This window comes from Lissotriton vulgaris, chromosome 2_1 (genome assembly GCF_964263255.1).
Source record: "Lissotriton vulgaris chromosome 2_1, aLisVul1.2, whole genome shotgun sequence".
Taxonomy (NCBI): Eukaryota; Metazoa; Chordata; class Amphibia; order Caudata; family Salamandridae; genus Lissotriton; species Lissotriton vulgaris.
Window position 1 is genome coordinate 2,026,848,072 of NC_141687.1, and position 14,081 is coordinate 2,026,862,152.

General features: G+C 48.9%; 1 protein-coding gene across 1 annotated transcript in view; it reads right to left on the reverse strand.

The window, feature by feature from the left end:
* Positions 1–14,081, reverse strand: part of LOC147733678 (transient receptor potential cation channel subfamily M member 7-like) — a 1,990,815-nt gene that overhangs the window by 1,230,536 nt on the left and 746,198 nt on the right. The window contains exon 15 of the mRNA XM_086958252.1: positions 10,573–10,710. Coding sequence (XP_086814378.1) covers positions 10,573–10,710 — 138 coding nt within the window. The remainder of the gene's footprint in view (positions 1–10,572; positions 10,711–14,081) is intronic.

The window sequence follows — 14,081 nt, forward strand, 5'->3', positions numbered from 1 at the left end:
GTTACACCCTCTTACACCTTTTCTCTGTCTTACTATCTATTACACAGTCCCTCTGTGTTCCTCCCACTAGCTCTCTTTCTCTTAACGTCACTCTCTCTGTCCCCTTTCCTCATGCTCACTCCATTATTTTTTTTTCCTTTTTTTGGGGGGGTGCGCTAACGGGACGCGCACCGGTACGCACACCGGGGCGCGCCGGAAGACTGCGCTTACCGGTGCGCTCACCGGTACGTGCACCGGGAGCGCTCCAGGGCCAAAAAAAACCCCATGAACAATACATTAAAAAAACTAGTATTATATAAATATACAATATAGGATTCATTTTTTAAAATTTTACATTTCATAGCTATAGAAATTTGCTATTAAAAAACCTATGAAAATCCAATGAAAAAAACATAGGTTTGAGGCCCTATATATAGTTAGGAATTAGCATTTAAAATACCTATGAAATTCACTGAAAAAAACATGAGTGATGTCACTGACCATATCATGAGTGATGTAATATGTGACGTCATCAGCAGTGCATTGCAGGCACGCAAGTTATAGTGAGTGCAACTAACTATAAAGTGGGAATTTCAATGGTTTTATGTCAGTAAAATTTCCAGCTAAATATAACTGGTGTGAAACCTATGTTTTTTTCAGTGATTATATATATATATATATATATATATATATATATATATATATATATATATATATATATATCCACAAACGATCACCTCCCAAAGGAAAAGACCAGAGGACACAACAGGGGAAATCTCGGCAGCCATTTATTCACGAAGTACTCTGCTCCAGTGAATGTCAGTAGTGGAGTCATATAAACTTTAGTCAGCGCGGGGGGCCTGGCCAAGAGCCGATCATGGTGGACGTGTAGTTCCTGAGCTCCGTCCTTAGCCCTAAATACGAGCAATTTATCCTGCAATCCCGGTTCGCAACCCACCTGAATCCTGTGCACAAAGTCTCCGGGAGTGGGCGGCGTGCAGCTGAGAAGTGCTGCTCCCCCCCAGACATCGCCGGAGAGGCTGCGGAGCTGTGGTGCCTGCTGTGGCCTGCGGCGCCGTGTGAAGCCGCGGCCTCGATTAGTGACCAGCCCGGTCTGCCCCCGGATGCCGGCTCGCTCCTGACGGGGTTCCGGACTGGTGACGGGGCACGATACCTGCCGATATACCAGAGGACGGCGGGGGGTCCCCGCTCCGCCTGCAGCCTTGCTGCCTCCCCCCCAGCTGCTGAAACCCCCAACCGGCTTACCCTGCCGAGCAGCCCGCTTGGGACGCGGGAGCTTCCGGGACCGGCCCGCCGTCCGCCTGAATTCATCTGAGGCGCCCACGCAATCATCAACACGGGTTAGGAGTGCGGGTCGGGAGGAGCGTGGGATCCGTCGTCGGCGCTGGGTGTCCTGACATCCTCTGGCTACGCCACGCACTGGGGGACACGGTGCGGCCCGACCCCAAGACAGTCCTGTTGGCGCCATTTTGTCTCCTCGCCGGGACCGAGACCGGGACCCCAGAGTAACTGCTGCGGCGCCTTGCCCACCCCCGGATAGCGCAGCAACGATCAGTGTATAGGGACAAGCCACACGGCGACGCACACCAGAGGCCCATGCACCTTACACCAAGACGTGGGCCCCCAAGCAGCTGAGCTGAGCGGAGTCGGCCCACACGGCGGAAGAAGAGAGAATCACACTCTGCGGAGCCCCTGCCGCCGCACTAGATGCAAGGCGCCTGTCACGCTCCCGGTCTCTGAAGGGGGTCCTCCCCACCACTACCTGAGGACTGCGGCCTCCCCCCTACACCTCGCAGGGCCGGAACCATAGCAATTCACAAGGTCCACAGCGGAACGCCACTCCACCCTTCAGAGGCGCTGTAATAAGCGGGCTACCGCTGTCCCTGCCTGAGCTGGGGCCTACTTCGCAATTGCCTTCCTCCAGTTGAATCAAGGTACGCCGCAGCCGCTGTCTGGCACTTTGAGTGGACACTTGCAGGGGTAGAGGCCGACGGCCGCATCTACTACAGCGCCACCCTGCTTACGAGGTCAATGGGCAGGCACAGGGGCAAGAATCAGGAGCAGGGCGCTCCGACAGACATGCAGTACACGGGCTCCGAGGACCCGCTAGGCTCTTCAAACGCGGACATCATCCCGCCGACCGGGAAGGGATCCCAGGACGCCAAGTTGGACCTTATCCTTAACGAAATACGCACCACGCGTGAGGCGTTGGAATCACGCATAGACAATATGGCGACGGGCCTATCCCTGCTGCGAGCCGACCATAACAAGTTGGCGGAGCGGGTCTCAGAACAGAAGATAGAGCTGAGCGACCTCATACCCCAACAGACGGAACATTCTACGAAATTGAAGAATGTAGAGAAGCAGCTCAGGCAGCTATGGGACAGGGTGGACGACACGGAAGGACGTGCCCGCCGCAACAACATCCGCATCCTAGGCATTCCGGAGCGGAGCGAGGGGAGGAACCCCACCCAGTTCGTGGAAGATTGGCTGCGGAAACTAGTGGGCCCGGAGGATCTTACTGCCCTATACAGTGTGGAGCGGGCACACAGAATGCCATCACGGCCCCCGCAACCGGGAGCACCCCCTCCTCCCTTGATTGCGCGCCTTCTCCACTACAAAGATCGTAGCAGTGTTCTAAGAGCGGCTCGAGAGAAGGCGCCAATACGCTTTGAGGACAAAAATATCTCGGTGTACCCCGACTTCCCGCCCACAGTACAACGAGCCAGGTTTACTTTCATGGGAGTGAAGCGCAAATTGAGAGACAGAGATATGAAATATGCGCTTTTGTTCCCCGCAAGACTCAAGATACTGCATGACAACAAATCTCACTTCTTCGACTCGCCGGAGGCGGAGGAATGGATGGAGGTCACACTAACCCCGCCAGACTCGCAAGACCCATTTGCAGACAATTGCAGCGGCAGACGCCTGAACCCATCGGACCGGAGGGACACCACTTCCAACACCGGACATTCCCCCTCAACAGGGGCACCGACGAAAGCTCAACCTACAGGAGATCAGACGGCAGGTCAGTCGTCACCACTGATGCGGCTAACGGAGGAGGCGCTAGCCGCACACGACGCGGGAGCAACCGGGGACAGGATCACTGTTACCACCGACACCCACACTGAGGTATCCGGATCGTTGGACAGCCTGCAACTGTTCCCTAAGATCACAGCCCAGATGGCGGCGGAGTTCTGATTGGCAGCATGCTTGATCCTCTCCGGGTGGTAAAGTATAACTGATCCCCTTCTTCATATATGGTGGGTTGCACGAGGGCCCACCCTGTGGAGGGCAACCATGCCAATGCAGGCCATTAAGTGACAGGCACCGGTGGTCTACTACCCCCCGTATGCACATGGACCTAACAGACTTGTGCCCACGTTGGGCACCTTGGTTCGGCTCCCGAGCCCGTTGGCCTGGGGACCTTATTGTTAAGGGGTTACATGTTCGCAAGACACTCCTACCTTGTAGCAAGACAGATCTGGCATGGTCACCCATGTGCTCCGCTCTACCGCTCCACACATCTGGTCATGGGGCCTCTTAATGTTTACCAATTGTGCACCTGGAACGTGCGGGGCATGGGCTCGGTTCACAAACGCCACAGAATTCTAGCCCAACTCAACCGCAGAGGGATACAGATAGCTTGCCTACAAGAGACACACTTGAACAGTGCTGAAAATGTGAAATTACGCAAAAAATGGAGAGGGCAGCTCTTCGCTACCTCCTATTCCGCGTTCTCTAGGGGGGCGGCTATTTGGCTTCGCAACTCTGTTCCTTTCAAGATGTTTGAGCAGAGAATTGATAAGGAGGGACGATATGTATTTGTAAGGGGTTTGTTGGACGGGGATGCCATTGTATTAGGTTGTGTGTACTCACCAAACACAGGTCAGTCGGAGTTTTTGATAACTGTAAACGGGATCCTTGCAGATTGGGCCGATCATCACTGGATAATTGGGGGGGATTTCAACGCTGTACTTGATGTTACACTGGATAGGTCACACCCCCCCTTGCAGGCCACTGAAAGCAGGAAACAGGCAGACGCTCTGGCACAATGGGCCGAGGGGTGGGATATGGCAGACGCATGGCGCAGCATGCATACACAAGAAAGGGAATATACCTTTTTTTCCCCACCTCACCAGCTCCACACCAGAATCGACCATGTCTTTTGCTCCCGCTCCCTAACAGATTCGATTGTTCAGACCCAACACATGGGAAAAACCCTGTCAGACCACAACCCCGTTGAGCTCACTTGGCAGTGGGGCAGACTGCTGACCCCCATCCCGACTTGGAGACTACCCACATATCTACTTGAGGACACGGTCTTCCGGTCATCCCTGTCCGACACTATAGAAGCCTACTTCACGACGAACACGAACACAGCCAGCACCCGTCAGATAGAATGGGACACTTTCAAAGTCTATCTCAGGGGAGAAGCGATGGCCACTCGAGTGGGCAGGAGGCGGGAGATAATTGGTCAATCGAAGGAAGTGGAGGGTTCACTAGCATCACTAGAGAGTGAAGCCGCAGGCACAAAAGCACACTTCACACCGCTACAGGACGCTCACATAAGACATACAGAGCTACTAGAAGACCTGAGGCTATTAGACTATAGAGAATACACGAATAGGCAGCACACGCAAGCAGATAGAGCTGGCCCGTCTTATACGTGACTCCCCAGTCTGCCACCCGATTTTGGAAATACTGGATCAAGCAGGGAAGTCGACCTCAACCCAAGTAGGGATCAATACTGCATTCAAAGACTACTACACCACACTGTACAGCCCCCCCGACCCCTCTCAGAGGCCGCCTTCGATGCCTTCATGAGGGATTTGGACCTATCCCAACTCACTGACAGGCAATGCAAAGACCTGAAGCGCAACATTTCGGTGGCGGAGGTTAGGCAGGCAATACGAGCTCTCCCAAAGAGCAAGGCCCCCGGAACGGATGGCCTACCGGCCGAATTCTATGCAACGTTCCTTGATCTCCTAGCCCCACGATTACACACTATCTACTTGGAAGCTTTACGGACAGCCTCCCTACCACAATCATCCATGCAGGCGTTAATCACATCCCTCTTAAAACCAGGCAAGGACGGACTGCAGCTGGTCGACTACAGACCCCTATCCCTCCTCAACACCGATTACAAGATTTTGAGCAAAGTGCTGGCGACGAGACTACCGCAAAACATACCACAGCTGATCCATCCCGACCAATGTGGTTTTGTGCCGGGCTGCAGCATGGCCATGAATCTTAGGCGCTTGGCCCAGCTGATGCTCGGAAACCAGGCGGGCGCGGGCTCAGAGGGCTGCATCTCGCTGGATCTGAAACAAGCGTTCGATTCCCTTAGATGGGACTACATGTTTGCCACACTTTTGAAATTCGGGATACCACCCGAATACATTGCCTGGGTCAGGCTGCTATACACCCACCCCACGGCTAGGGTGCGTACCTCCAGGCACATTTCAGGAACCATAGCTATTGCGAGGGGCACCCAACAGGGCTGCCCACTCTCCCCGCTCCTATTTATCCTGGCCCTCGAACCACTGCTCTGTAGGCTTAGGACGGCGGCCCCCGCTGTGGTATTCAGAGGCACGGGACGGTACACATTGTGTCCGCTTACGCTGATATCATTTTATATCTTCAGGACCTGTGGGGCGACCTGGGCCCTATACCCCAACTATTTGAGGACTTCAGGTCGATCTCAGGCCTCACCATAAGCGAACCTAAGTCTTATGGATTCACCTTTAGGGATGCGGGCTTGTCCACTCCCCTACCCTTCGCCACGCACGAATTCCAGATGGCGGGAACCACCTTCCGATACCTTGGGATACACATCTACAGGGAAGCTGACATGATGATAGATGGAAACCTTGGGAGGGCCATAAGAGCACTGAAATCGCAAATTCAATTCTGGCTATCACTGCCCCTTTCGGTAGCCGGCAGAGCGGCCATCTCTAAAATGGTGATGCTTCCTCGCCTCATTTACTACTTCACCAACCTACCATTCCTGATCCCTGCAGCGACCTTTAAGACTCTCGACACACTACTCACGGAACTTGTGTGGGGGCACGGGCGCAGGCGCATAGGCCTCGCTAAACTACAGCTCCCCTCTGGCTCCGGTGGTATGGGACTGCCGGACTTTAGGGCTTACAACTACGAGTGCCAGCTGCAATGGCTGGCCTACTGGGTGGCAGGTCGCAACCTTCACGAGATCAACATGTCGGGGGATGAGCATGCCAAAGGGGGAATACACACATTGCTTTTACCCCGATCGGCTTTGCCGGGAGATGCCCCACCGCTCCTCCGGCTGGCAGTGTCATACTGGCGGAAGGCATTGAAGTACACGTCCCCCACGACATCTTACGCCCCTACGATCCCGCTTTTAGGTATCCCACTGGAATCAGGAACGCTAACGACGAACAAACTAATGTCCTGGCATGACGCCGGAGTGTCGCAAGTGGGTGACCTGTTCGCTGAGGGGCGTCTACTGTCCTTTGAAGACTTCAGAGCCGCACATGGTGTTCCTGGGGGCTCATTCCTTCTACACGCAGGCCTTCGCCATTATATAACACATAAGTGGGCACCTGAGGGACGAGAGCCAAATATAAACCCCTTGATAACAATGCACTAGCTCATTGGGTATGCACCTGTTACAACGCATTTTTTACTCCGCACTACCATTACAACGCGACTTTTACAACGCATACCATTACAACGCATTGCGCTGGGGGGCGCTCTAGGATAGGGAATAAGTATAATTTACTATCCAACACCTTCCCTAGGGTCCACGGGGACTGGAGTTAGAATAGTAAATTATACTTACCACTATCCAGCACCCCAAAGCGCTATGCGTTGTAATGGTATGCGTTGTAATGGTCGCGTTGTAATGGTAGGTAGTTGTAACGGTATGCGGAGTAACATCATACATCCGCTCATTGGAACGGGCGGCCACCTGACCAAATGGCTCACTGCTAGCATCAAAACGGGGAGGGCGATCCCTCTGTCGCCTCTCAGGGCGAAATGGGAAGGAGATCTTGGGAGGCCGCTGAGAGACAAAGAGTGGGAGCGTGTCCTCCAGTTTCCCAAGAGGGTAGCTAGAAACCCCAAGTTTAAGTTTATTCAACGGATGTTGCTACATAGAGCCTACCTGACCCCACACCGCATACACATGATGTTCCCTGATGCAGACGGAAGGTGCCCCCGGTGCGACACTGACGACGCATCGCTAATACATATGCTATGGCAGTGCCCCAAACTGGGTTATTACTGGACCACTATCAATGACATGCTTGAGGGAACTTAGCAAAACAAATTTCCGCCATGTAGTCAAAGTGTACCACGTAGCCACAGGGTTTGAATCCCAAAGCAAATTTATTTTCTTTTTTAACTCAAGTTATCAAGGATTCGAGGACACAAACGCAAACAAAACAACTGTTACGACAGTGAATTCATGGTAACAATATCTACAAATATACAATTTTTACAAATATACAATACTTACAACAATGAATAGAGCAAAGCAAGTAAGCAAGACACACCAAAACAATACAAAATTCAGTGATCAACATAAATTGCAATTATATACAGTGCAAAACATTCGCGCATAAAGCAAATGTGTGACCAGTCCATCAGACTATGGGACCAAGGGACAGGCGGAGTAGGTGGAAAAATGCCTGCCTGTCAACCAGGCCTGTGGTTAATTGTTTATAGTGGGTTGCACAGCTAGGATCCAAAGTAATCAGTAGAATTCTATCCTAGGGGCACCCTTGGTGTTTGCCACAGGGTGGGAGTGTCGACGCGTTTCGAACCAACATTAATAAAGGTTCTCTTCAGGACGGGGACTGGGGGACCGTGAATCTGCACAAGGGCATGGGAATTGCCGTGGTGTCGGTCAAACTCAACGGAAACTGATTTCTGGACTTCACCCAGAGGTAAGCTGGAAATGTAGTGCCCGCCAAGCGGTGCACGGTCAGAGTTGGAGACAGCTGACATATTGCAGCGCCTATGTTCAGAACTGGGATGACAACAGACAGTTTTTAGTGAGCCTGATCCAGGAGCCGAATTCAAGCCGACAAACGGTTAATTACTCTCACTGGGACTGTAGAAGCCGACTTAATCCATCGTACCGGGAAACAGTTGGGTCTGTAGTGCTTTATGCGCGAATGTTTTGCACTGTATATAATTGCAATTTATGTTGATCACTGAATTTTGTATTGTTTTGGTGTGTCTTGCTTACTTGCTTTGCTCTATTCATTGTTGTAAGTATTGTATATTTGTAAAAATTGTATATTTGTAGATATTGTTACCATGAATTCACTGTCGTAACAGTTGTTTTGTTTGCGTTTGTGTCCTCGAATCCTTGATAACTTGAGTTAAAAAAGAAAATAAATTTGCTTTGGGATTCAAACCCTGCGGCTACGTGGTACACTTTGACTACGTGGCGGAAATTTGTTTTGCTAACTTTCCTGTCCAGCCACCTTGTTCTGTTTTCCCTGTTGTTGAGATCCGGGCTGGACAGACGTTGGATCTAAAACCTTCACTGTTCTACAATGCTTGAGGGAACTGGCACCCTGCCCCAATCACTCACTCTAGAATATACACTATTAGGGCTGGGACCATCGGCACGTACAAGAAGCGTAGCGACACGTTTTACTGACATGGCCCTATTGCTAGCGAAGCGAGCAATCACGATGAGGTGGAAGTCATCCAGACCGCACGACCCCGATCTATGGAAAGCAGAGGTAATACGGTGGGGCAAGGCGGAAGGCGAAGCACTACAGCGTGAGGAACACAGAGGCCTCAGGAAAACACTGATTTCGCTGGATTGGTTTGCCATAGTGGGAATGTTTGAAGCTGGGGATGATGGGGATGATGGGGACACAAATGACTCGCTGCACATATGATGAACATACCCAACCCTCCTTGACATTTCATGTACCGTCACGGACTGTGGTGCACTGAGAGATGGTACGAGAAACCCCGTGCCATCATTGATCCTACCCCTGCCTGACTGTGTGTATGTAAACTACTACATTTTACGGTGACATGGGTGACTCAGATGTAAATCCTATGATTATACGCATACTGAAGGAGTGTCGGGAGGGATTCATGAGGGTGGGGGGAGGGTTCTGGAACAGTGAGGGATTGTTATGTTAAATTGGTTCTGGAAAACAACAAAATCAGTAATACTATGTACCAATACATTCTGGGCAAGCAAATGCAAGTGACATCCTGATTATTGCTGCGCTCGAATCTGTATGTGTTTGCTCCGACTACTATGCTAATAAACAGATTTTCAAAAAAAATAAACTTTAGTCAGCGCTGTAGTGCCTTGAGTAAAGGAGGGAGGGGTTTGATAACAACCAAGTGAGTCCCCAAAATAGACGTGTTGGTGGTCGCCTTGAATCCCCAACGCCTCATCCACAATTCAAGGTCCAAGTACGGCCGTGACGCAAAAGTACAGTTACCGTGCATCTCCATGCAGTGACAGACTGCTGATAGCAGCGGCCACAATCCCAGATCCTTTCATGTGGCAGGCCCACAATCTTCCAATACCTTGGATGCTCCACAACTTTGCCAGTATTCTTGCAGGCCACTTGATGAGGCGGGTCCTCTCACACGTGCTACATATACACATGAGGCACAGGGTCAGAGCTGATTTGCATATAGCCAGTGTCTAACCCAGGGTGGTGTGGAGTGCAAAAAAACGATGGATTTAGGCCCAGATCCTTGTACTGGGTTGAATGTATGACATTGTTCTACATTCTGTCCATCAACTGTGTTTTTTGCAATAAACATTGGATAAAGCATGCAGTTTATTATCAGGAACAACTTAATGTCTACTGGGGCTTGATGCTTGTGAGATCAAGGCCAAGAGGCATTTGGGCCGCAGTGGTTACATATTTGCCTGCACAGGACAGCCACGGGGTAGAAGGTGAATTGCTCCAAGGACACTAATGGGACTGATGCAGGCCCTGGTCGAGGGCCAGCCATATAGTACCATGTCCTGCCCTGCATCCTCTTAAGTAGCCTCAAGGTATTTTCACTTTGACTGTGGTAGAAGTATCCACCAGATTAAGCACCAAGCGATGTTACCTGTAACTACTTTCATGTGCTTTGTGTGGCTCTATCCCTTCCCTTGTTGTTTTGCACTACGTGCTGTGTTACACAAAAAATAAAAAAATAAAACAAAAGAGGTTACCTTAGTGAAAAATTGAACTATGCTGTTTAAATTAAAGGACATTTACTCTTTGAGAAGTGATCAGTAATTTACTTCCTAAATGAAGATCTCAAAGGAAATTTACAGCTCAGAGAATAGATCTACCAAAATGTTATAGAGCTTCACAGATGGCACACACCTGTAAGAAGTTTCCAGTCTGCTTTGTTTGAGTGCTCCCCCAAACTATGTTGATGTCTTATATCTGAACAATAGAACACCATCATAATCTCGTCTAAAATGAATACCACAAGTAAACACATTTCCCACCAGTATAAATTACCTTATGCTAGATGAATACACATAAGCACTTAAATAACATTACATAAAATGGAAATATGCATGTCTGGTACCTTTGGCTTGTAAGGCTGTGCAGTTTTGATGAAATGATTATGCCTCATCTTTTCCTTTTTATCAGCTCTGTTTCCAAAAGACTCATGGCTTTTCCTCAGCTGAGGAGTATTTGCAGTTGACGTATTCCGTCCAGATCGCTGAAAATTATACCATACAATTAAAATGTTATTTATATAGCAAAATAACAGCATTTACTATTACATCCTCCCCAATTTCAAATTAAGCTGTCCATTCAAAGCTAAGCCTCTATGATGTCTAGACTGATTTAGAAATAGGTATTTGGTTGTCGGAGGTGAACTAGGAGCTCAGCTTGCTCTCAGTCTGCAATACGCTATCAGACCATCCATGCATGAACCAGCTAGGACCAGGGCAGGCGGTTTCACTGGTGGCACCCATGGCATCCTGCTCCAGTGATTCCCTCACTAACGCCCTCCAATAATGCCCCTCATATCTATGCAGTCCCTCCCTTGCATGCATTTCATTTGTTTTATAGCACTACCAGTGTAGAGTGTCAGAGGACTTCACATCACTCACAAATTTTACAGAGCCAATGAATCATATATGTGTAAATCAGGCTACAGGAAATGTTACATAAGACAACGAGGATTACAATATGTAGGAATCACATGTCAACCATACTAACAGGCAGTCTATTTTAAGAGTGCTGGTTCTGGCGAAGCACAAACTCTGGATATAAAACAAACATGCCACAGTGGTCGGGGGTGAATTTACTAATAAAAATATATTTCTAATAAACTAACAATTTTTAGAAACATTAGGATAATAAAAGACTGGGCAAAAACATAACCTTCTAACCTAGATCATGCAGATTGCATGCAGCTCGTTGACAGTTCATAGGTCACTGTGCTTTGTTAGCATTGTAACTTACAAACTGCAAGTAACAAAAAGATCTCCGTGACAGAAGCAGTAATCTACTGAGCTAGCCACATAAAATGTCATTTGGTGATCTCCGTGGTAAAACATTTATTATAGCACGCACATTAACTTTTTGGGTTACTTTATGAGGAGTCAAAACTGCCACTAGACAAAACTGGATCACTCATCAGCAGAAACATTACACACCAGATAATAAAAATTGGGTTTCTGATTGGCAGAGGTATGCACCCTGTCCAAGCAGGAACCACAATCCTAGTAAGGGTAGGTCAGAAACGCACCCGAAATTATCCTGTGATCACCTCCTGGTAGCTTGGCACATACTTAACTTAAAATGCAATGTCTAAAGTATTTGTGCAACACTTCAAACACGGAAAACACCAACTAAAAAGATTCCACACCTGATAAGAGAAATAGAGCTTAATTTATTGAACAAAACAACAAAACTCCAGTAAACTGAAACTGAGTTATGAATTTTGAAAGAATAAACTGATATACATTGCTTAAAAACAAAGCGCCAGCAGGGGGCTGTCTGATCATGCTAGACTGGGTCAAATACAGATGCATAAGAAAGGAAGTCAATGCGCTACGCAGTCGGCCGTGCGTCAGTTGAGCAGGCGATGCAATGCAGCGTTTCCTTGCAGCAGCGGTAATGCCTCGCAATTTCTGTAGTTTGAATAGCGTAAAGACGTTGATGGATGGATTTCTGCAGGAGCAGCACTTAATACCCACTTCTAAGGGCCCAGGACACGATTGACACCACTTAAAAGGGCAAGACTTATAGATGGCAGAGTCCAGGTATTGAAGCATGGTAGTTGAAAGTGTTTGATGTCCATGGGTCTTCAGTAGAGGAGGAAAGTGATCAAGCCCTATGAGTTGTTCTGGGTTGTAGAGAAGCATGTCTAGCCCCTCTCACTCCCAGGCAAAAGAGCAGCAGGTCAGAACAGCAAAGCAGGAATCCAGCATGGAAGCAGTCCAACAGCGTGGCGGAGTAGCAGTCCTTGTAGCAACACAGCAGTCCTTCCTGGCAGAGTTTCCACAGGTCCAGAAATGTACTTAAGTAGTGGTGTCTGAGGTCCAGCACTTCTACTCAAAGAAAGCCCTCTGAAGTGAACAGCATCCCCGCCCTTCTTGTACAGACTCCCTACAGGGGGGGGGGTATGCATCTCTTTCTGTGCTGACAGGATGCTGCCTATTCAGGTGTAAGTGTCAGGCGGGGCCGAGCACTTCCCTCCCATGCTGCACTTCCCTCCCATCCTGACTAGGATGGCCTATCAGGATGCGAATGGCCCATCAAGTCACAATTAAGCCACCTTTGTGTGTGGTAGTCTTGAAGGAATGCACAAAGCCCAACTGTCACCTACCCCAGACATGTATTCTGAGACAGGCAGCAGTAGGCACAAGAAGGTTAAAGTATGGAAATGCCAACTTTCTAATAGTGGTATTTTTAGAATTACAATTTAAAATCCGACTTCACCATAAGTTGTAATTTTCATTTGTGATTCCAGAGACGTCAAACTTGGGGCCCTATCTCTTTACAATTGGAAATTACACTTCTAAACATGCAATAAGGTAATCCCAAAGTTATCCTATGGGAGAGATAGGCGTTGTAGTAAAGGAAAGGAAAATGCTACTTACCAGTATGCATCTGTTCTTGGCATGTAGAGCTGCAGAGTTGTACACTATGCATTAGATCGCCACCTGGTGTTGGGCTCGGATGATTGCAGGTTGTCTTCTTGGAAGAAGTCTTTGTAGTCACGAGATAGGTGACTCCTCCCTTGGACAATACTGCGCATGGGCATCGGATCCATCCTTAGATTGTTTTTCGCCATGATGGTAAATGATGGAGTTAGTAGAAGTAAAGGAAAAAGGATGTCCATGCGTGTGCATCTAAGTAAGATGAAAAACTGGAACGGATACAAGTCCCGGGGAGGCGGGAGGGCGTGTACAACTCTGCAGCTCTACATGCCAAGAACAGATGCATACTGGTAAGTAGCATTTTCCGTTCGAGGCATATGAGCTGCAGATTGTACACTATGCATTGATTGTGCAGCATTGTCTCCCTTAGCGGTGGTCACCTGTATCCGTTGCAGTAGTTTGAAAGAGTTCTAAGGACAGCCTGGCCTACTGCAGCTTGCTGCTTTGCTTGAACGTCAACACAATAGTGTTTCGTGAAGGTGTATGGTGTAGACCATGTTGCTGCCTTGCATATGTCCTCTAGGGCAGTGTTTCACAAACTGTGGTCCGCGGACCCCCGGGTGTCCGTGACACATTCCCAGGGGGTCCGTGGGCAACAGTTTTAAAAGCACAGAAACATTTCTTGTATAATTAGCAGCTTTTGAGCAACAATAAAAGTGTCAAGAGAATGCCAGTGATTAATGTACCTGCTGGAGAGAGAGGAGAGTTTTGTTCAGTGGCAGCTTTGATTGAACTAATGTAGCACAGAGGGTTAATGTGCCTACTGCAAAGAATGTGTAACATGTATCTTCAAAAGCAGCATTTTATGTGCCTAGGTTCGTGGTTACTGCTTTTGTCACAGAGATTCCTTTATTACTGTGCACTTCATAAGTGACAATCGTAATCTAGCAGAGGGACCTATAAACTGTCATCAAAG